At 36.8% G+C, this 22,948-nt stretch overlaps 1 protein-coding gene across 1 annotated transcript; it reads right to left on the reverse strand.

The window, feature by feature from the left end:
• Positions 1-799: 799 nt before the first annotated feature.
• TTPA (alpha tocopherol transfer protein) lies at positions 800-22,747 on the reverse strand. The gene is made up of 5 exons (XM_026692204.2): positions 22,366-22,747; positions 8,824-8,977; positions 5,543-5,736; positions 3,990-4,100; positions 800-1,839 (listed from the first exon to the last, which is right to left on the reverse strand). Exons 1-5 carry the CDS (start codon positions 22,564-22,566, stop codon positions 1,666-1,668), a joined length of 834 nt encoding a protein of 277 aa, XP_026547989.1. The 5' UTR covers positions 22,567-22,747; the 3' UTR covers positions 800-1,665.
• Positions 22,748-22,948: the final 201 nt, after the last annotated feature.

Consider the following 22,948-nt stretch of genomic DNA (forward strand, 5'->3'; position numbering starts at 1 on the left):
AAGGTGGGGCAGAATATAATTTAGTCTATTTCCTCAGTAAAAGAGAAGGATTTGCAAATTGATCCTGATACTTATTTCCGTGCCTCTCTCTTTCTTCCTTTCTTTTGTAAAAGGAAAGAACAAAACCTCAACAGTCTCAGGAAACTGAAATGAGAATTATTCTCAGTGTATGTAATGCTGCAGTCTTAAACTGATTTCCCTTTAAAAAGGTTGTCCAACACAGACAGGGATGCTTAGATTTGTGTAGGTCTATATACTGCCATCATATTATTTCATACTGAGTACTTTATTAAATATCTCCTTTATAGTGTCTGAAAAAGTATTTTAAAAAATGAAGAGTGTTTCTACTTCCTACCTCCATATCTATTGGGTCTAAATTGCTATAATAGTATGCCGTTTGTTAGAGATGCATTAGTGGTTTTCTACTATGAATATTATATTTTTTTCTTACAGCAATTGAAGCTCCCAAACCTATATTCCTGAGAATTATGTCAAGTACAGTTAAATTAGATGAACAAAAGCTAAGATTTAAAAAATCAGTAGTCAAAAACAATGATTGCTATACTAACTGATACATAGCTGCTTATTAACCCTTTTTTGCATCATGAAATAACATCTAAGCTCACCTGAAAGAAAATCCCTTTAAAAGCTATCGGTATATTTACACAATATTTCAAAGCATACTGTAAGTGTTTTAGGCTACAGTGACTAAGCACAAACCAAATAAATCATCCCTGTGTGAACCAGGCTATCACATTATACCTTAATAGTGTTTGTTTTGATAGAACATATTAGTAAATTTGGTTGGTAATTTTTTTTATTTATACCAACTAAAGAAATTTGTGTTGGGTAACACAGTCTGTAGCACTTAATTCTAAGTAGGCACATATATTGCTGATAAACAACCCATTGAACATAGAGGCTTACTGTAGAGGAAACATGCACAAATTAATAGTCTGAATCACTCAACAAGGAGTCCAAAATGAATAAAAGAAATATTTATTCCACAGAAGACATAAAAATTGGGGGAAAACTGAGTACCAGATATAAACACAGGAAACAGCTTATTAGTATTTCACCATACTTGTCAGCTTCTCTATGGCATATAGCTAGCTACTAGGAAAATATTTGTTCTGAACTGGCAGAAGCTATTTTGGCAGGCTGAATTTCAGCAGGTGATACAATAAGTGTGTAACATTTTTTAGGGAGGAAACAATTCCCCTTCACACAAAAGACTTTCTCATTTTATTTTATACGTATTCTCAAATCATAACATCTGATATTGATCCATAAGTAATTTTGTATTATCTAAGTCAGGGTGTCAAACTCACATAGTCATGGTGGTGTCACATGACGTATTGGGACTTTCCCTCTTCACTAAACCATGCATAGACTCATCCGGCCCAAGACCCGTGAGTTTGACAGCCCTGATCTAAGTGATCAGATGATTGAAAGCATTAAAAAGCATCTGTAATTTTTTTTAATGGAGTTAATTGTTTCTTTTGGGGATAGGGGTTCTGGGCCTATAGCTATTTAAAACAGCTGAAATTTTCCATGACTTTTGCATCCTGCAACTTATAGCATTAGCTTCATCGGTACCTCATTCTGGTTAATAATGAAGTATTTCTGAGCCTCCTAGATAATAGTTTATGTCCATGTCAGTGGTTATGCAAGAAGAGAAATACTTTGAAGATAGTCTGTAGATTCCATTAAAAGGTCAATCAAGTCGTTAGAAAATTTTTCAAAAGGGCCCGCTTCACCATTATATTCTTCTGGGAGAAGGCTGGCTGGAAAATGTTTCTGGAGCCCATGTGTAAAGTTGTTCCCATGCAGATGGATCTGCAATTAGATAATATCTGGATTCATATACTATGCTACAGTATATTACATACTGCATGTGTAACATATACTATGCTACAGATCAGCTTATAAGATGACTGTTAACTTAAAATAGTGTTAAACCAAGTGTCTTGATTTATCAGCTGAAATTAAAAACAAATACATAAAAAGTCAAAAAGATCATAATTATATGAAATTAGAAATAAGATACCATGAAAATGGATTCCCCTACTGACCCATCTGAAAGTCTAAATAGACATTTTCAAGATTACAATTCAATGAATACAAATCTATACAGAAAATGTATATAAAGTGATATGGAGTAAAATGTCATATATTTTACTTTGTAGGATAAGAGCTCTATTCTCTCAGACAGGGGTGGGATTCAATTTTTTTAACCGGTTCTGTGGGCGTGGCTAGGTGGGTGTGGCTAGGAGGGCATGGCCATGTGACTGGATGGACGTGGCTTTTTTTGTTATTTTTTTGCAGCACCTCTCCTCCCCCATTTTTGGGCCTTCTGGGCCTCTGGAAGCCTCCTGGGGGGCATTTTTGCTCCCAAAACACTTCCCTGGGGCTCAGGAAGGAAAAAAAATGGAGCGAGGGGGGCGTGTAACACCCCCCCACACACACTCCATTTTGGGGCCTTCTGGGCCTCAGGGAAGCCTCCTGGGGGGCATTTTTGCTCCCAGAAGGCTTCCCTGAGGCTCAGGAGGAAAAAAAACAGAACCTAGACTGGGCATGCAGCACCTACCCATGCTCCATTTTGGGGCTCAGGAAGAAAAAAAACCAGAGCTGGAGGGGCAGGCAGCACCCCTCACGCTTCATTTTGGGGCCTTCTGGGCCTCACGGAAGCTTCCTGGGAGAGTGTTTTTGCTCCCAAGAAGCTTTCCTGGGGCCCAGTAAGGCAAAAAAATGGAGCGCAGGGATGTGTGCGTGCTGCCCCCACTCCATTTTTTGCCTTCCTGAGCCTCAGGGAAGCTTCCTGGGCAAAGCAGTGAGACAGCGAGGGGAATCCCGGCACAGCTGATCATACAAACAGCTGATCGTCAGGCAGGGGGGAAAAAGAAATACCTTAAGGAGTGACTGGGCCGGATAGAATGCAGTCAGCGATGTTGGACATGCATGTGATGTCGCACATGTGCAATAAAGGCAGGGAGGGGCGGGCAGGGAGGGGCAGGGCCAGCCAGGGGCACGATTTGCCAGTTCTCCGAACTGCGCAGAATCATAAAAACCAGTTCTATAGAACCGGTCCGAACTGGTAAAATCCTACCCTTGATCAGATGTATATAAGATATAAATTTGTTGGTCCACTTAAGGCAGGGATGTCAAATTCATGACCCACGGGCCAGATGTGTCACACACTAGCCATGCCACTCCCGATTTAGCAAACAGGGAAAAAGTCACTATATGTCATGTGGCAATGTGACGACACAAGTTTAACACCCCTGGCTTAATGGTAAAATTTTGAAAATATAAGAGATGGAAGAGAATGACCATGTAATTATGATCATCTTCAAGAATGATCATGTAATTGTGTGGCATTAAATGATTACATAATTGTTCCAGGAAGTGCTGCAAAGGAAAATCTGGCTTTCAGAAAAAAGTCCATAATGTTGCAAGCATATAGTATATTTTTATTATGAAAAGAAGGAAATAGGCAATAACAATATTTATCAACCTCAGCAACTTTAAGCTGTGTGGATTTCAGTAGCGGAAATCATTAGCTAGCCAAGTGGCTGAAGAGTAGAAACACTGGCCAAGAGACCAGGCTACTTTATACATTTTTAAAAGTGGGGGTTTTTTGTGGGAAGAAATAAATATGAATAGATTACTTGGATTTTTAAAAAAAAAGTCTTCCCAGCAATATTTGGGAGAAGAATATTTTCCATTCCTATTATCAGGAAATAACAATTTCACTCAAAATTACTCAGCAGAATTCATACACTCAGCAATAACATGTATATCTATGAACTTGCATCTTGCCTTGAACCCACAATGGCAGCTTTAAATGTGGTTTCCTGTTAATTAAAATAATAAAAGAGATGTTGAATCAGAATGGAATTGAAGTATTTATTTCAAAAGAAAGAAGTGCTGGTGCTGAGGTAGTAAGGGATCAATTCCATAACAAATAAGAATTTGTGCTCACTTACCCGTGCTTTGACTTTTTCAGAGAGAAAATGCTTAATTAGATTAAAAACATGGTAAAAAATTAGAGGTTCTCTAATCAAGTGGATTCCACGAACTTTTAGTGGGAAACCATCCTGCCAAAAAAGGGGAAAATAAGAAAACAAAGCAGAGGTGAATTTGCTTGTTTTGTGTTGATTCCTGGAACTATCTGGAAAAGTCCCTTCCATTTTTTTTAGCAAGGTTTTATGAGCCATGGTGGCACAGTGGTTAGAGTGCAGTACTACAGGCTACTTCTGCTGATTGATGACTGCCTGCAATTTGACAATTCAAATCTCACCAGCCTCAAAGTTGAGTCAGCTATCTATCCTTCCGAGGTGGGTAAAATGAGGACTCAAATTGTTGGGGGCAATATGCTGATTCTGTAAACCACTTAGAGGGGGCTGTAAAGCACTGTAAAGTGGTATATAAGTCTAAGTACTATTGCTATTTGGATGTGGTTTGCCACTGCCTGCTTCGGGCTGAAAGGATGTGACTAGCCCAAGGTCACTCAGCTGGCCTTAAGCTTAAGGAAGAATTTAATCACTACACCACAAACTGGCTCTAAATATAAGAGTGCCGATATTCTAATGTATACAGTATACTTATATAAGCAACATACTGGAAATATGGAAGAGGTCAATATATAGGCTGTTGGTTTGAGTTCTGCGCTTGGCAATGTGGTTGCAAACTTTTCATCATCACCCGAGGAGAAATCGTCAGTGCGTTTTGAGTTTAACTGTCTCCTCAAATGGTGATGAAATGTTTGCAACCAATTGCCAAGCTCGGAGCTCAAATTGCCAAGTTCAGAGCTCAAACCAGCAGCCTAACTAACAACCCAAGCTACTAATATTCAAACATATTTCAAGGTCAGTATATTTAATATAGAAAACAATTTCTTTGAAAAGGTTTTAAACATAATTGTTTTATGCAAACAACCATACCTATGTTTTGAAGTATGTATGGACTGCATTTATAGAACAATTACTGAATACTCAATTGTAAGGTTAGAAAATTGACTTCAGAAGTGTATCTATTTCAGACATATCTCTCACATTATTAAGATCTTGATTATGGACTACCAAAAGATATGTTTAAATTAATTAAAACAGTTATCAACTGAAGTGCACTGAAAACTATGGAGACAGTGTGAAGTTATTGGCTATAAGCCCAAGACAGTGCACATCTTTGTCTTATAAGCAAGTCACAGTGTCACACAATCCAAGGTGACCAAACTCTATCAGAGCCTATAATAATACAGGGCAAACCTGAAAGTTTGTCTCTTGAAGTCAACAGTGTTTGTGTCCAAGCAAATCTCTGCACCATTCTTCTTAACACTTAGTTGCCTATATAGAAGATGGACAGAAACCAAGATGTGGACATCCAGGCAGACTATTCTTTACTCAGTTTGAAGAAGGTTTAATTTTGGATTGTAGCATAAAACTATATGGAAAAGGTGCTATTTATCTGCTTCAGTTCAATTTAGTCCTTGGAAATTAGCACAAAATTCCACAGTGGAATAAATAAGAATAAAGCTTACTGTAAGTACAAATGCTATTTTCCTGACCACTGCTGGAGTGATCTGAAATGCATGAGTAAATTTCCATCCTTGAAGATCGAAGATTGTCTTGACTCCATTCCGTTGGGTGTCTGGCTCTCTTATAATAAGCTCAGATAGCATAATACTTACATGAAAGAGATCATATGCTGTAAATATCTTAGGGTCCCATTGTGCTAAATGCAATAAATAGACATGAATTATTTAACAATAAGCCAATTTTTCTGCACAAAGTGAATATTTTGTCTTAAATAACATTCTGGACTGAGCAGCAGAAATAATGGGCAACATTGAAAACGTTGTTTTCCAAAACTTGTGTATCATCAACTATTCCAGGCACTAGGTAGCCTTAATACAGGTAGTCCTCAACTTATGACCACGATTAGACCCAAAATTCCTATTGCTAAGTGAAGCATTTGTTAAGTGAATTTGCCCCCATTTTACGATCTTTCTTGCCACAGTTGTTGCATGAATCACTGCAGTTGTTAAGTTAGTAAGACAGTTGTCAAGTGAATCTGGTTTTCCCATTGACTTTGCTTGCCAGAAGGTTGCAGAAGCTGATCACATGACCCTGAGGCACTGCAACTGTCATAAATATGAATCAGTTGCAAAGCATCTGAATTTTGATTACATAATCACAGGGATGCTACAATGGTCATAAGTATGAAAAATGATCATAAGTCACTTTTTTCAGTGCCGTTGTAACTTAGAACAGTCACTAAATGAATTATTGTAAGCTGAGGTCTACCTGTAGCAATCATGATATAAAATATTTTTTTTCAATTGATATGACTTTCCTAGTAACAAGCAGTGCACAATCAATATTATGAAAGCCAATATATAAATGCAAATAAGAAACACCTGTAGTATCTATACTGTGAAAATGTATTATAATTAAGCCACAATTAGGAGTCACAATTTAAATACAACCTTACTTTATAGACCACTTCACAAAATCTATCATAATTATTCTTGCTAAGAAAACAATTACAACAAATAAAGATAAAAGAGTGGTAAGCATTACTAGAAATGTGCACATCATTGATTTCAAAGACTAAGGATGAATGGATGAAACAAGGAATTGAAGTACTGGATTATTCTCCATCAACTCCAAATCTGTCAGTTCTTGATAGGGAAAAGAGGGGTTTTCTTAAAAAGTGGTCTAACAGATCTTTGTTTTTCTTATTTTCCCATTGCTGAAATAGTAGGGCTTGGATAACACAGGTTAAAAGGTACCATTGGATAGAAAAATCCCAACAGGCTTTCTTTACCTGTGAAATTCTACTCCAGCAGTAAAAGGGCACCGATGGTGCATTTAATCTTCTTTTGACAGCTATCAAACATAGTAATGTTCTCTGAACTGCATCTATTTTCTTGTATTTTCAAAAGAAGTCAAAACCGCTAAACTCTAATTGCATTGTATCTAAATTTCTTGGAACACTTGTAATATATCAGTGTGAGTGACATCTGAGCAGATGTGCATCTAAATATTTAATTCAACATCATTAAAAGCATAGTCTCTGTGTTTTATAATGTACATTTTGCCTCCAAGTTGCTTGTTCAAACAGATTCTCTCTCTTCACTCCCTAGTATTTTATCTGATTATTGCTTTATGGTTACATTTATTTCAGGCTTTTTTCTCATGTCTTAATAATCAACAGCTCATGAAAATTACCTGTAAATTATCGTTCAGTTGGCCAAATATTACTGCTGATCTCAGTGTAGCATTTGCCTTAAAGTCTCCTCCTTTTCAAGTTGTTTGAAAATAAACTTAATAAAGGTGTACATACAGATGTAAGGTTCATTTAATATGCAAGCAAAACTTTCATGAAAGAGTTGTGGTGGCACAGTAGTTAGAGTGCAGTTCTGCAGGCTACTTCTGCTGACTGCTGGCTGCCAGCAGTTTGGCAGTTCAGTTCTCACCAGGCTCAAAATTAACTCAGTCTTTCATCCTTCTGAGGTCAGTAAAATGAGAATCCAGATTGCTGGGGGCAATATGCTGATTCTGTAAACCACTTAGAGAGGGCTGTAAAGTACTGTGAAGCAGTATATAAGTCTAAGTGCTATTGCCATTGCTTTATGTACCATAATAATGAACTCAAAGGTGCAGGGAATAGAAAACAGAAATTATTTTGGGTGAGATTAAAAAAAGAAGAGAAAATAAAGAAGCTTCCAGACAAGATAATTATTTCTCAACCAATTAAGCTTCTACAGCAAAATTATCTGTTAGCATTAAATAAAATGGAAATAAAAACAAATTATGCAAAACAAAAAAATGACTTTTTCAAATAAAAAAGGGAAATTATAAAAAAAAAGATATTGAAAGGAAAGGAAAAGAAATTTCCCTGGAGGAAATAGATGAATTTTCAAAAAGCTTTACTGAAGATTACAGAGAAACCGATTATAAACAGGTCCATAACAATAACATAAGTTTGTGTAAGTTATAAAAAAAAGACTAAAACAGGAAAGGAAGGAGGTCAATTGATCCCTATGAAAAAGGCAGAAAAGGAGAGAGAGGAGGAAAAAAAATATTCAGTTTAATTGTGTGTGTGCGTGTGTGTGTGCACACATACATATTCAGCTTCAACCACAACAATACAAGAGCACACAACAGATACAAACTCAATGTAAACCACTTCATACTTGATTGCAGAAAGTACGACTTCAGCAAGAGAGTGGTCAATGCCTGGAATGCACTACCTGACTCTGTTGTTACATCCTCTAACTCCCACTCCTTTAACCTCAAACTAAACACTATTGACCTCACCCCATTCCTAAGAGGTCTGTAAGGGGCATGCATAAGTGCACCATCGTACCTCCCGTCCCTGTCCTATTGTCTCAATTTATTCGTACCTATTTCTTATATTCTTACTCTTGTTTATACTAAAACCTATTATCTTGTAAGCGATTGACAAATCAAATAAATAAATATTGGAAAGCCAGTTATCAAATATGGCTCAGTGTTGCTGCTCATCCTTCACTTCTCCAGCTGCTCAAATTTAACTTCTTTTTGCAGGCATTCTTCTACCCTTGTTCACTAGCCAGGAGAACTTCAACTCTCTTCCCCTCAATCCCAGAACCACCAATTTCACAGAGTAAAGGGCAAGCAGTGAAAGGTGCAATGGATACGGCCATGGCCCCTGGTCCTGATCCTAAGGTTTTAGGGCAATTTAGCAACTATTCCTGTATGCATCTTCCACCTCCATCATCCTTCACTTTGGTGTTAGAAACTAGCTAAGATTATCAACATAAAAGTTACTTGCCAATTCTATAAAAGACAACTCTAGAACCACTTGGATCTCTCTCTTTCAAAATTCCAATATAGCGTGTTTGCAACAGGCTAAGAACAGAGGGTGGATGTAGATTTCCAGTTATTTCTGGGTATTCCTTTTTCCATTTGTGGTAGTTTTTGAAAACCTAAGAACAGAAATAACAAACAGAGATGGAAATGAGATAACATAATAGCATAATTTCATATGTATATAATTTCATGTATAATAATAGCCTGATATCTCCTACTAAAAGTCTGAATGTTGCAAGCTTAGATTTATAACACTTTCCTGTGAGTTTGTCTTTAGATTCAATAGGGAATTCAATAGAAAACAGAACTCTCAGAAGAACCTATGTACAACTGCAGTGATGGTGAATTTTATAATCAAATGACAGATTATCCTCAATTTATTCAAATGATAGATTATCCTCAATTTAAGAACAAAAGAATTTTAAACAAGAGAACGCAAAGCAAAGTGGGAAACGCTCGGCTTCCCTAGGTTGCCAATCTAACTAGAATTAATTTTAGCAATTCTTCCCCATCATAAATGTATTCAACAGGGGGGAAAAGTGGAAAATAAAACAAGAACGAGGAACAAGTAATTGCCCTGGGAAGAGAAAGGTAAAACTGAATGGAAATGAGAAAAGGAGAAGAGGAAACTGGATAAGGAAAAATAGGAATAAGCCACTGATTGATTGTGATGATGATCCTCTTTGAAGTTGGGCTCAACTTTTACTGACTACCCAGATAGCTTTTCTCCATGATAATTATTCCCTATTTCAGAGGTCCTCAATTTGTGGCCCATAGGCCACTACTGGGCCATGGCCTGTTCAGAACTGGGTTGCACAAGAGGCTGGCCAGCGCATACATATTGTGTGCAGCTTGACTTGTGTGAGTGGCATGCCAGTGTACATGTGTACCTTGACTTGTATGACCAATGGACCAGCACACATGTGCATGCACATACAGCTCAACTTGTACAACCAGGGAACCAGTTCTCCTCTCTCTCCCTTCCTGCCAGGCCACCCAGCCGTATAAGTTGGTGACTGTTGCCCTGCCTGATCTTTCAGGTTTTCTAATAGTGTGCCCATTGTCATTATGAGACAACCTTGCTGCTTATCACACTCACCTTCCTTCCTTCTACCTTTCCCTGCCTACTCCAGAGAATTGGTTCTTTGGGTAATATGTCAGAAGCAAAATAATTTGAGCCTCTTCTTTATGCTTCCAATAAAAACTCTGGGTTGACTTGTTTAATAATCCATGTGTTTGCTTCCTTGGCTATCCAGGTATTCTCAGGAGTCTCCTTCAACACCAGACTTCAAAGTTGTTTATACAGAGTCTTTAACTTACAACCAGTCACTCAATGTCTGTTCAAAGTTCCAATGGATCAACGTGGGGGGTACTTACCATCTAGATTCTAAGCTCCAATGGTTATCCCTCCCTGCAGTCACATGACTGCATTTCAGACACTCCACAACCAGGCTGAATTTACAACCATTTGCAGGATCCTGTAGTCATGTAACCACATTTTATGACAGTTTTACAAAGTCTGCATGTACTTCTGATTTTCCACAAATGTCCAATCATGTCCATAGCCATAGCCAAATCATGTCCATTAGTTTGTTTTACAACTATGGTGTTTACTTAACCACCATTGCAGGCTCTATTACAGTTGTTACCCAAAGACTAGTCCTTTGCCCTGATTCTAATGCTATAGATACTTTCTTGTCTACGCCTATGTCTGTTTATGCCTGTATGAATGCTTATTCACCATGGACTTATTTGGCTTTACCTCCTAGTAAATGCATTTTGCATTTTTTTTTGAACAAATTTTATTAATTTTTAAAAACAATACACAAACAAACAAAACATAGAATATAATAACATAAGACATCTTTTCTGAAAAACAAATAAAACATCTTATTTAAAGACAGGATGATTCCAAGTTATCACATTTCCATACAAGCACAGTTTAATATGTATATTTATCTTATCTGTTCAGTTTCATATCTTTTCCCACCTTTTCTTTATTTTTCCCCTTCCTTCTATTCAATTATATTTCTTTTGCCTTGGATTGTATATATTCATTATATCTATCTGTCTTATTTACAATTTCGTTATTCTCTTCCAGCATTCTTCTAACGTTTTATTAATTCAAACATAGACAAACAAAACACAAAATATAAATACATAAAACTTCTTTTTGGAAAGCGGCTTACCCCGGGTTACATCTTTTTATACAGACATAAATCAAATTCATGCTCACTTGATATACTATTTCATATCTTATTTAACATTCTATATTTTCTATATATTTTCTCTCTTCATTCACTCTCTTAATTCTATTTTATTTATTTCATCTCAGTTTAAATAATTATACTTGCATCTTTTGTCTGTTCTCTTTCAATTATCTATTTATCTTTTCTTTCTAATACAATATTTCTCCTGTAATCACTGGTTGAAGTATGACAACTTTTTATCTTTCCCCTAAATTTAACACTTAAAATAATACATACTTTCCATACTGATTCTGCTTAGTACATTCTATACTACATTTTAGAATAATAAAACAAAAAAAGAGAATTAAATTTATGATATAATAAAAACAATATTCCATAGGAAGCTAAACTCTATTGTTAAATCTTAAACATTTTTATACATTCCCTTTAATGCATTATTAACTCATATAATATTTCAGTTTTCTAACTCCATTTCAAATACTAATATCTACAATACAATCTTATGTACTTTTGCAGAATCATTTTTAAAGTTATATTTTACCCTTTGTCTCTGAAAAAAACCTGTTTTTTAACATCTTGTTTTAAACCTTTATGACTTTTCTTTCCTTTTTCCCTTCCTTTCTTATCAATTCTAGCCTTTTTGCCCCCCCCCATCTCTCAAACTCCACTCTCTTGATCTTCCCTCTCTGTTGTATTTCTCTTTTCTGTTGCTTTCTGACATTGTATCGATTTTTCATCTTATTTTTCCCTTTCTTGGTTGCTTTTTTAGGTTCTGAATTCTCCATTTTATTTCCCCCCTTTCTCTTTTCTTCCTCAACTAAGATTATCTGTCCATTAAAGATGGCTTCTTCTTCTTCTTCATCCCAGCCTTCTCGTTGTTGTATTTCTTGGTAGGTAGAAATCGCCATTTCTAAAAAAAGAAAAATAGATCCAGAAGAGCCCTTGCCTTCTTGTTCCTCTTCTTTTAGCTTTTGAAATTCCATTTGTAATTCTTCAACTGATAATGCCATTTTTTTTCCTTAAGAACAACCCAAATGTTTTTAGTCTTTCAAGAAATAGTTCCCAAAAATCCCAAAGTCACAAAGCAATCCAAATCAGAACAAATTGTTTCATTTAGCACTTTCTTCTTTTTGTATTTTTCCTTCTTGGGGTAGAATTCAGTTACACAGTTCCAAAGTAATTTTTTAGAAGTCCAATTGCCACTTATTTCTGGTCTTATAAACTCCAAGCAGTCTCCTTCAATACAATCTTAAAATAAGTTCTTTACCTCTTCCCTCCCATTTATAGCAAAAAGATTTTAGTTTTTAATTCCAATGTTCAGAAATCTTTTATCCCCTTGGCTTTAAATTTCAGGATTAGTTACCTTCTGTGCCCAAGCAGGTTTTTCCAATTTCCATCAGCTATTTCCATGGGGAGGGAGAGTGAGAGGAAAAAAAAACACTTTCCCTTTAAATCTTTTTCCGCCGCTTTCACAGTCTCCTTGGGAAACAATGTATCTTTCAAACGATTAAGTTTCCAGAATGTTTAAAGGTTCCTTATTGTCCCGGTTCAGCCAAAAAGCTTTCACTTTCTCCGGCTTCCTCCTGCACAATCTTACCCGGCTACAGGCTTCTTTGTGGCGGCCATTACTGACCACCGCTCCACCGCCTTGGGAAAAAGGAGTTTAGCCGGCTGAGGAGGGGGTTTGCGATACCCCCAAGCCCCTGACCGAATCTCCTCTCTCTTCGGTTGCCTCTATGGGGCAACCATATCCTCCAAATCCAGCTGGATCGGAGACACTTCGGCGGCGAGCGCAGCAGGGACCACGCACGATCGCGGATTCCTGCCGCTGCCGAAGCCTTGCAAACTGGAAGTCCGTAAATACATTTTAAATTTTGCTTACTTTTCAAGTAAGATATTTTATAGAATCACTTAGCAGATATAATTGCCAAGTGCCCAAAATGCAATCACAGGACCATGTGGGTGGGAGACAGACAACAGAAACTTGAATCTGGGTTGTAAGTACCTTTTTGGGGATTTGTAACAACTATGGTCACTAAGTGAGGATTACCGGTATTACACACACACACACATATTAAGACATGAAATTTCCATAATCTAACATTCTAACTTAAAGCTATTCAAATTTAATGCATCAGAACAAATTAATTTTAATCTGTAAAGCCTGTTTGGAAGTGGTCTATAGAATGGACCCAACTGCTTACAAACATCAAAATAGGAGATAAAAGCAAGAAGTTGTCCCAATTGTTAAGCCTGGATTCCCCAACGGGTGTTAAGGAAAACAAACTAAACAGAATGTGCAGCGAAGTCAGATAGGAAGACAGGTAAATGTGTGAGATAAGTTTTCTAGTTAACACGCAGTAAAAATACAGATACGCTTGTGCTATCAAAAATATAGTTTATTCCATTTAAGAATTATAGCATAGTCAAATAAACGGTCCATTAGTCATATATCAATTTCAGTCAAGTCTTGTCAGGGATACTCTATTTGCAAAGTCCATGTTGAATAGCCAATGTCAGTACACTTACAATAAATCTGTCCAATCTTTATTTTCTCTCCGTTGAGAAAATATCTTCAAAGTAATCCAACACTTCTTCTCCTCCCCGATCCAGCAAGAATGCAGTCTTCAATAAGCCAGCCAGTAAGAGCCAGAGAGTGCCTTGCTGCTTATATAGTACTTTTACAGCTGCACCCTTAATTACATTCCTTTAGCTTAAAGTCACATACACTTTATCTGACAAACCATGATTCATCATTTTATTATCTTTACCCAAAACAGTTAGGGTAAAACAATGTTATCCCTAACATTCTCCCCTTTTGGGTAATAATAATAATATTACAATAATATAACCATTTACACCTTCAAATCATAATTGTCACAACTCTCTTTAAATTTTACAACACCTTGTGCCTTTGTAAACTGGTCTGCAATATTTTCTTCCGTCATGCAGTACTCTAGTTTAATTAGACCATTTTTAACAGATTCTCTAGCATTTAAGTATCTTAAATCAGTATGCTTTGATCTAGTCTTTACAGCAATATTAGTAGCTAATTGTATAGCTGCCTGGTTGTCCTCGTACACAATAATGGAATCTTTAACAGTTATACCCATGTCTAATAATAACTGTTTGTACAGAATTAAGTCAGTGCATAGTAATGACAGACATGAAAATTCTGCTTCCATCATTGACAAGCTAATATGCTGTTGCCTGATTGACCTCCACCCTATTAGTGTCTTACCAAATAATATAGCCATCCCAGATGTTGATTTTCTAGTGTTTATGTCAGTTGCAAAACTTGCATCTGCATAGGCACTAAGATTCAAATCACCTTTTGGCTCTAGATACAATGCATGGTGCATTGTTCCTTTAAGATATCTTAAAATTCTCTTTAATGCTTGCCAATGACATTGATGTGGATCATTATTAAATCGTGCCAGCTGATTAATACTATAAGCTATATCTGGCCTAGACCAATTGCTAATATATGATAAGCTACCAATCAAAGATTGATATATGGTCTTATCAAATTTGGGACTTTGAGCATCCATTTTGCAAATTTCCTGACTCATTGGAGTCTTTGCAGGCTTACAAAGTTCCATTTTATACAATTTAATTAATTGGAAAATTTTATCCTCTTGAGATATCTTAAATCCTTTTGTGGTTTTATTAATTGTCAATCCTAGATACTTTTTGATTTCACCTAAATGCTTTAATTTTATCCTTTTGGCTAATAATGAAATAATCTCAGTAGCTTCATTATTGGTCTTAGTAATCAAAGCAATATCATCTGTAAATAATAACAATAATGACACCGTTCCATTATTTTCTCTTTCAAACATACATGGATCTGCTAAACCAGATTTAAACCCTATATTGTTTAATTCTTTCACAATATATTGGTTCCATTCATAGCCAGATTGTTTCAATCCATATAAACTCTTCTTGAGTTTCCAACAATCATTGCTATTTACTTTATTATCATTTATACCAACTGGTTTTTTCAAATATATTGTATGCTGCAATGGTGCATGAAGATATGCAGTTTCTACGTCTAAATGGTTAACAATATAATTCTTCTTAGCTGCCCACACTAAAGCGGCTCTTAAAGTTGTAGCCTTAAGATTTGGTTCAAATACCTCATCATAATCAAATACATTTTGGTTAAATCCTTGTGCTACTAATCTAGCCTTATAAGTTACTTTCCCATTATTTCCAGTCTTTACTTTGAATATCCATTTGCACCCAATGGATTTTTCTCCTGGAGGTAATTTGGTTTCTTCATAAACCTTCATTTCCTTTAATGAATTTAACTCTTTTTCCATTGCCTTTTGCCAATTCTCTTGATCCTTAGCAGGATACATCTTAAGTTCATCTATACTAGTAGGAACTTTATTTACTTGGCAAACAATACTTGCCTGATACCTTTCAGGTGGTCTAGTTATACGCGTTGTGCGTCTAGGTATAACAGGACTTACAGGTGGACTTTCCTTTATTTCCTGTTCTTGACTATCTATCTCTTCTTGATCAATTATTTCCTCTTGATCTGATTCTATTTGCTCTTCATGGACTTCTTCTTTAATTGGACTTTTCTTATAACTAGTCTTTTCTTTCTGCCTCTTGTAGTGTTCTATAATAACATCATTATCTGAATCCTGCTCTAATCTATTCCATCCTATATGTTCTAGGAATTGTGCACTAGCACTGCAGTATACTCTAGATGTACCTGGTTCCCAGAATCTATAAGATCTATGGTTTGCTTGATATCCAACAAAAATTAATCTTTTAGCTCTATGTTGTCCTTTGTTCCTGAGTTGTGTAGGGATATGCACCCATGCTGGTGCACCAAATGTGTGAATATAACTCAAATCAGGTTTCCTACCATGCCACAGAGTGAATGGTAATTCACCTGTTGTTGAATTAACAACATTGTTTAATATGTGATTCCCACACATTATAGCTTCTCCACAAATTGTCAGGTAATCCAGAATCAGATAACATAGTTCTTCCCATTGATTGCAGTGTTTGGCCTCTTCTCTCTATAAATGCATTATGTTGAGGCCTATATGGTACAGACTTTTTATGTTGGATACCTGCCATTCTAAGTCTATTCTGGAATTTATTATTTGTAAATTCCGCACCATTATCTGTTATAAGAGTTACTAATTTCTTTTTAGTTTTTCTCTCTGCAAATTTTAACCAATTAAAGAAATTTGTATACGTTTCAGTTTTTCTCTTCATTAGAAAACAGAAACCATACCTAGAATAGTGGTCCATTATGCTTAATATGTATCTAGCACCACCTACACTTGGCTTTTTAGGACCTATTATATCGGCAAATACTACCTCTAAAGGCTCTTTGGTAGTAAATCCATCAACTCTATTTGCCGGTATAACTTTGCTTTTGTTTTGATTACAAGCAGAACATTGCAAATACTTATTACAAGGTTTCAAACTTATTCCTTTAGATAGTTGAACAGTTCTCTTAATCATTTTAAAATTTAAATGACCTAACCTTCGGTGTAACAAGTGAATACATTCATTATGAGGTTTCTTATTTTCATAAACTGTGTTAGCCACTTTTAAACCATTATCATTTAACACATATAAATCACCTCTTAACGTTGCAGTAATTTTCTTACCTTCTTTTTCAATTAAACAAGTATCTCCCCTAAAGGTAACTATGTATCCTAATTTAACGAACATTCTAACAGAAAGCAAATTAAATTTAAGTTGAGGTACATATAACATTTTTATGTTCTCATTTATACTAGAACAATGAGCTATACCTTCACCTTTTGTTTTAATTTTCCATCCGTTTGCCAATGAGATATGTTGTGAACTCTTGGACATTTTTACAAATTTTTTGTTATCATTTGTAATACAGTGGGACGCACCACTGTCAACCACCCATAAATTATTTTTTACAACTCCATTACTATACATTGCTAACTCATAATTCTTATTTCTTCTTTGTTGGCTTACAGCATTCTGGCTTGCATTCTGGCGCTTTGGTTTCTTACAAAATCTTGCCAAATGTCTTCTCCTCCCACAATTAAAACACTTTTTAATTGCGAATGCAGTAGGAGATTCATTATTTTCCTTTTGAGGTTGCTCCCTCCTTAACTGATCTCTTTCAAGCCTTCTTCTGGCCTCTTCAATCAATCTGCCAGTGATATCAATTAAAGTTAGGCTTTCTTTAGGCAATATTTCAAGGGAAGTTACGTAGTCATCAAAACTTTCGTCTAATGAAGATAGAATTATGTAGACCTGGTGTAGTTCAGAGAAAATTAACTCCTTCTCATGCAGTTCTTGGAAAATGCTTTTCATAGTATTCAAATGACTCAGCATATCACCATTCTTTTGGAGATACGTGCGGAAAAGCTTCCATGTTAGATTTATGTGAGCACCAACGTTATCTCGAACATAAATCCTCCTCAGTTTTTGCCAACACCCAACAGCTGTTTGCTCTCCGTGTATATGAACAAGTTGTTGATCAGTTAATGTTAGACCTATGATGCAAAGTGCTTGTTCATTTTTCTGTTTAAATTCTTCTATCTTTTTACTATCTTCCTCATCTTCAGAATCCCATTCTTCTACGTTTGGTGGGTTTTCAATTATGTTCCACAGACCTTCTCTTCGTAGAAGTAGACTACATTTCATAGACCATGAAACATAGTTTGTCCCATCCAGCTTGGATATAAGGGACAAACTCTGTAGACTGACTTGTGCCATGTTTCACTATATGGATATAAAACTATAATTGATAAAACACAGCTGTCTGTTTACTGTAACGTAGTAACAACACAAAATCTCACTTTTTACATAAACCTGTTTTTATCCTAGTTAAACTGACTTTGCAGTCTCTCTGGGCCCATAACCAGTGTTAAGCCTGGATTCCCCAACGGGTGTTAAGGAAAACAAACTAAACAGAATGTGCAGCGAAGTCAGATAGGAAGACAGGTAAATGTGTGAGATAAGTTTTCTAGTTAACACGCAGTAAAAATACAGATACGCTTGTGCTATCAAAAATATAGTTTATTCCATTTAAGAATTATAGCATAGCCAAATAAACGGTCCATTAGTCATATATCAATTTCAGTCAAGTCTTGTCAGGGATACTCTATTTGCAAAGTCCGTGTTGAATAGCCAATGTCAGTACACTTACAATAAATCTGTCCAATCTTTATTTTCTCTCCGTTGAGAAAATATCTTCAAAGTAATCCAACACTTCTTCTCCTCCCCGATCCAGCAAGAATGCAGTCTTCAATAAGCCAGCCAGTAAGAGCCAGAGAGTGCCTTGCTGCTTATATAGTACTTTTACAGCTGCACCCTTAATTACATTCCTTTAGCTTAAAGTCACATACACTTTATCTGACAAACCATGATTCATCATTTTATTATCTTTACCCAAAACAGTTAGGGTAAAACAATGTTATCCCTAACATCAATATTGCCATTGGTTATTTTTTTCATTATGAGTTATAAATGATGGAATCAAGTAATCTTTAATGACACTGACATCTAGTCTTCATTTTGGAAATAGATAGTTTTACCTTAGTGCCATGCATACTTTGTATTTCTAAGGCAAAACAATGCTTTGGAGCATGTTTGGTCAAGCACGTAGCATTCATTTGCTAAATGTATATTATTCCAGATTCACATGAGAAGGTGTAGTTAATGTAATCATGTAATCCTGGAAAAATATACAATTACTTTAATTAATTGTTGATGGATACTACTAGAGCACTTTGTACTACAACAACTTTTTGTCTTCAGGTTTAAAGCATTTCACAAGCTTATTCTATCCAACTACAGTACCAACATGGAATATTGCATATTTATGGCAGCTGTATGGAAAGATCAGAAGGAACATTTGAATGAAGCACAATGAGTGAGGATTGGATTTTAATAAAAAAATAAGCTATTATCATTGCTAAAACTGACAATCAATATGCACAGCTGCATATCACTTTCATAGACTGCAGTATATTTTCTGTCTCTGCACTTTTACAAATAGGCCAGGGAAAGCTATTGGATGCAATAGTAACAACAAATTGCCTATTCCAGAAATAGTAATAAAAATGCCAATACACATAAATTTCTTAGCGAACAAAATGAGTTAGGCTTGAACCAAATAGGTGCTTAGCATGGATTGAAATCTCAATATAAATAAATGTTGCCCTGTGTAGCAATATTAGTTGCAGTTTGATCTGATCTGAGTGAAAGTTACAGGAAGATTTTGCAAAAGGTGAGTTGGAACACAAATTAATAGTGCAAAGCTCCATACTATCTGTTAATGCATGCATCCACAATCCCTGGTCCACAAATCAGCACTGGTCTGCAGCCTGCAGGAACCACGCCATGCAAGCGAGCAAAACCCTAGTTGCTCAGGTGCGGGACCTAAAGCAGTGCACATTCTTCAGTCCATGGAAATCCCACCTTTTATGGAACCAGGCCTGGCACTCATAATGTTTGGGATCACTGTGTTAATGGATTCCAAGGTTATTTATTAAATTTACATGCATGCTCACATTATGACAATAAACTCAGATAGCAAAGTTGAATAGTATTTGGACTAAAGTTTTAAAGGGGTAAATAAAAATATTTTGAACTGCCTCATATATCTGACACAGAATTCTTCTCAAATAGAGCCAAAACTGTATCCTAGAAACATCTGCAATAAAAAAAATATAATAAATTCCTCCCACGTCATTGTCCACTTCATACACATTTTAAAATTCCCAACATTCTGAGGAAGTTTCAGATTTCAAATACATTTTTGTTATAGGTTTCTGAAGCCTATTGTTAGAAAGTTTTATTTTTGAAACAGCAGTGTTAGGGATATACACCCTAGCAGAACCTGCACGGCAGTCAGGCAGGCAGGCAAATATGTGAGACAAATGGTTTTGTAGCTTACACTCAGTAAAACAGATACAATGTGCTAGTTAAATAGTTTATTCAAGTAAGATTTATAGCATAGTCAAACAGTCCATATATCATACACTAGTTCAGTCCGTCCGGGGATTATTCAGTTGCAAAGTCCAGTGTCGAAAAAGAGGTCAGTAAACTTACAAATATCAGTCCAGTAATATATCTCTTCACAGTAGAGATATGAAGAAGTCGAACCTCCTTTCTTCAGCAACAGCAAAGAACACGCAGTTAACAATCCATCATCTTCAGCAAGCAATCCAGTAAGGCAGCAATCAATCAAGTTCTCTTGCTCCCTCTTATGGCGATTTACAGCCGCACCCAAAATTACATGCTTTGCAGTTTAAAGTGACACACACTTAAACTCACTATCATAGTTTATATATATTATTTTACCCAAACTACGTTAGGTAACCTTGTTATTCCTAACAAGCAGTAAGAAAATGAAAGATGAGAGCAAACCTTTGAAAAACATATAAAAGGTCAGAGAAGTGACAGAATACTAAATAATAACTGTATAACTAAGTAGCAACAATAAACAAAACAAAGGTTTGGGAAACATAATATTTGTCTTTCCTTATTCCTCCTTCTCTTGTCTTTCCCACAACTGTTATGAAAATAGGAATTTGTATTTGTGTGTTGTAGATTTATTTCCATTTCTTTGAAATATGGTAATCTAGCTGGGTATAATGTCTGGTTTGTGCAAACTCAACATTGCACTTTGAATTAAGATAACACAGGAAAACAAAAGCAGAAGAAATAAAATCAGGCAAATAGGGAAAACAGTGGCATACATCCACTGGATGAAAACATGAACCCTATCACTATTTGCATAATTATAGTATAGTATAGTATACAGGAGCTGAGAGATTGCTCAGTGCCTTGACTAATTGTGTGTCCAGATTTTTAAATTCTTCTTTCAGCTTTTCATTGTCTTTTCTGTGTTCCTTATTGCTCTGAGGTACAAAGGTGATAGAAGTCTTTAACAACATAAGCTGTCTTTAACAACATAAAAAGCTAGAAGAAAAACAAACTAAATCCTTCTGGATGAGTGATGCTTTAAAAAAGCAGAGATATGCTTAAAGAAATCTGAACTGGAAAAACAATTATTGGTACCCCACAAGTGAAGAATGGCTTCCAACTGATACAAAAGCCACCACAATCTTGTATAGAGGAATTCAGCTCTGGTTATTGAGAAAGAAGTGAAGAAGTTAAATAGTTGCTAAGTGCTGGGAAAGCAGAAAACATGCAAAAGAGACTCTAGAATGTTCCTGACTTCAACAATGCTATCCTTAAAAAGGAGGGCAATGAAAGTTTTGGAAAGCCTTTCAAAATTTTCTTAATGAGTCCTGTAAAATAAACTAGCATTCCTGGAATCCCTGCAGTAAATAGCTCATGACCTGGTATATCCTCAAGGGCTAAAGATTAAGAGTGACAACAGTTCAATAATAATGTCTATGGAGATTCTCCATAATCCAGTCCTGGTTGTCCCAAAGGTGCTTTTTTTTTCAAGAGGCAACTGGACTTTCTGTTTTTTCTTTGAAGATATTTTGCTTCTCATCCAAGAAGCTTCTTCAGTTCTGACTGGATGATGGGGAATGCAAAAGAATGCAAAATGACCAACTGTCTGCAAGGAATATAAATCCTTCCATTCCCCACCATCCCATCAGAGCTGAAGAAGCAAAACGTCTTCAACGAAAAACCAGAAAGTCCAGTTGCCTCTTGAAAAAACACTTTTGGTTCAACAATAATGGGTTTCTGGGCATCCAAGATTTTGCAATTCAATATTCTGTCAAAAGGAAAGAGCAATTTGAAAAAGATGAAGGGTAACCATTATGAAGTAAAAACCAGGCAGAGCTTAACTCCTGGTTAGGTGAGGTGTGTTTTGCCATTGTTATCCCCTTATCACTGTCTTTTTCTGACGGGCTTCAACTTCCCAATCTGTTTCCTAACTGCATTTCCCTTGCAGTCTCCCATTGAAGTAATAATCAGTCCTGGCCACCTGCTGAGCTCTTTCACCGAACGATTAAACAGTTACAGAATCCGCGCATTCCAATTCGTGGAAGTCTCGGGAAAGAGAAGAGTTTGCCTTCCTGGTTTCAAGTGAAGGAGGTGTAGACATTCGGCCTCGAAGGTAGCCGAGGATAAACAAGGAAATTAGAAGGTCTATAAGCTGGTCACCTTCCAGCACTTTAGCATGGAAGGCCCTGTGAGACGATGGAGAGAAGGAAGAGTCCGAGCCAGACAGCAAAGCAAAGTTACCTGAAGAAACCCGCGCGCCAGTCTTGAGCTAGGAGGGGAGGAAGCAGGGAGGGAGGGCGCTCGTGTTCCTGTTCTTCTGTTGGGGGCCGGGATCCCTTTACCTTCCAGGCCAGGTTGCTGTCGAAGTCTCGACACCGCAAAAATTGGATCAGACGGGCGTCAGAAAGGTCAGACTGGCGGACCTCTAGGTTCTCTTCCACAGCTCTGCACCTCAGCGCTGCAATAGCGGCCCTCACGTGGGGCGAGTCGTCTGGCAGCTCGTTGAAGTTCACCGGCGGGGAATTCGGCGGATCTTGGTCCATGGCGCGGCTCTAATAACTACTGGGAGAAGAGACGAAGGGAAAGGAGAGCCCGTGACAACTGGCACTGCCAAAAAAGCGCTCTCAGGTCCATTGCGAAAATAGGGATCGTCGACGCTCCTCCCCATGGCAAATAATAATGGCAGCGTTAAGGACGATCCACGCTCCGTTACTCCACTACCAACCGCCCGAGCAAGAAAGACGGGAGGAGGAGGAGCACCCTGAGTAACCCGAATAACACGGGGGTGGGGAAGCTCAGTTGGGACGGTCGAGCCCGGCTGCCGGCGATCTCCAAGCCACAGCTAGGATGGGCGCGGAAACCGAAGCCAGCGTAATCAACTTTTCTCCGAGTAGTTAAACAGATCAAGGCAGCGTAAAGTCGCTC

This window comes from Notechis scutatus, chromosome 3 (assembly GCF_049901735.1).
Source record: "Notechis scutatus isolate UNSWTSFEM ecotype Mainland chromosome 3, rNotScu1.2, whole genome shotgun sequence".
Taxonomy (NCBI): domain Eukaryota; kingdom Metazoa; phylum Chordata; class Lepidosauria; order Squamata; family Elapidae; genus Notechis; species Notechis scutatus.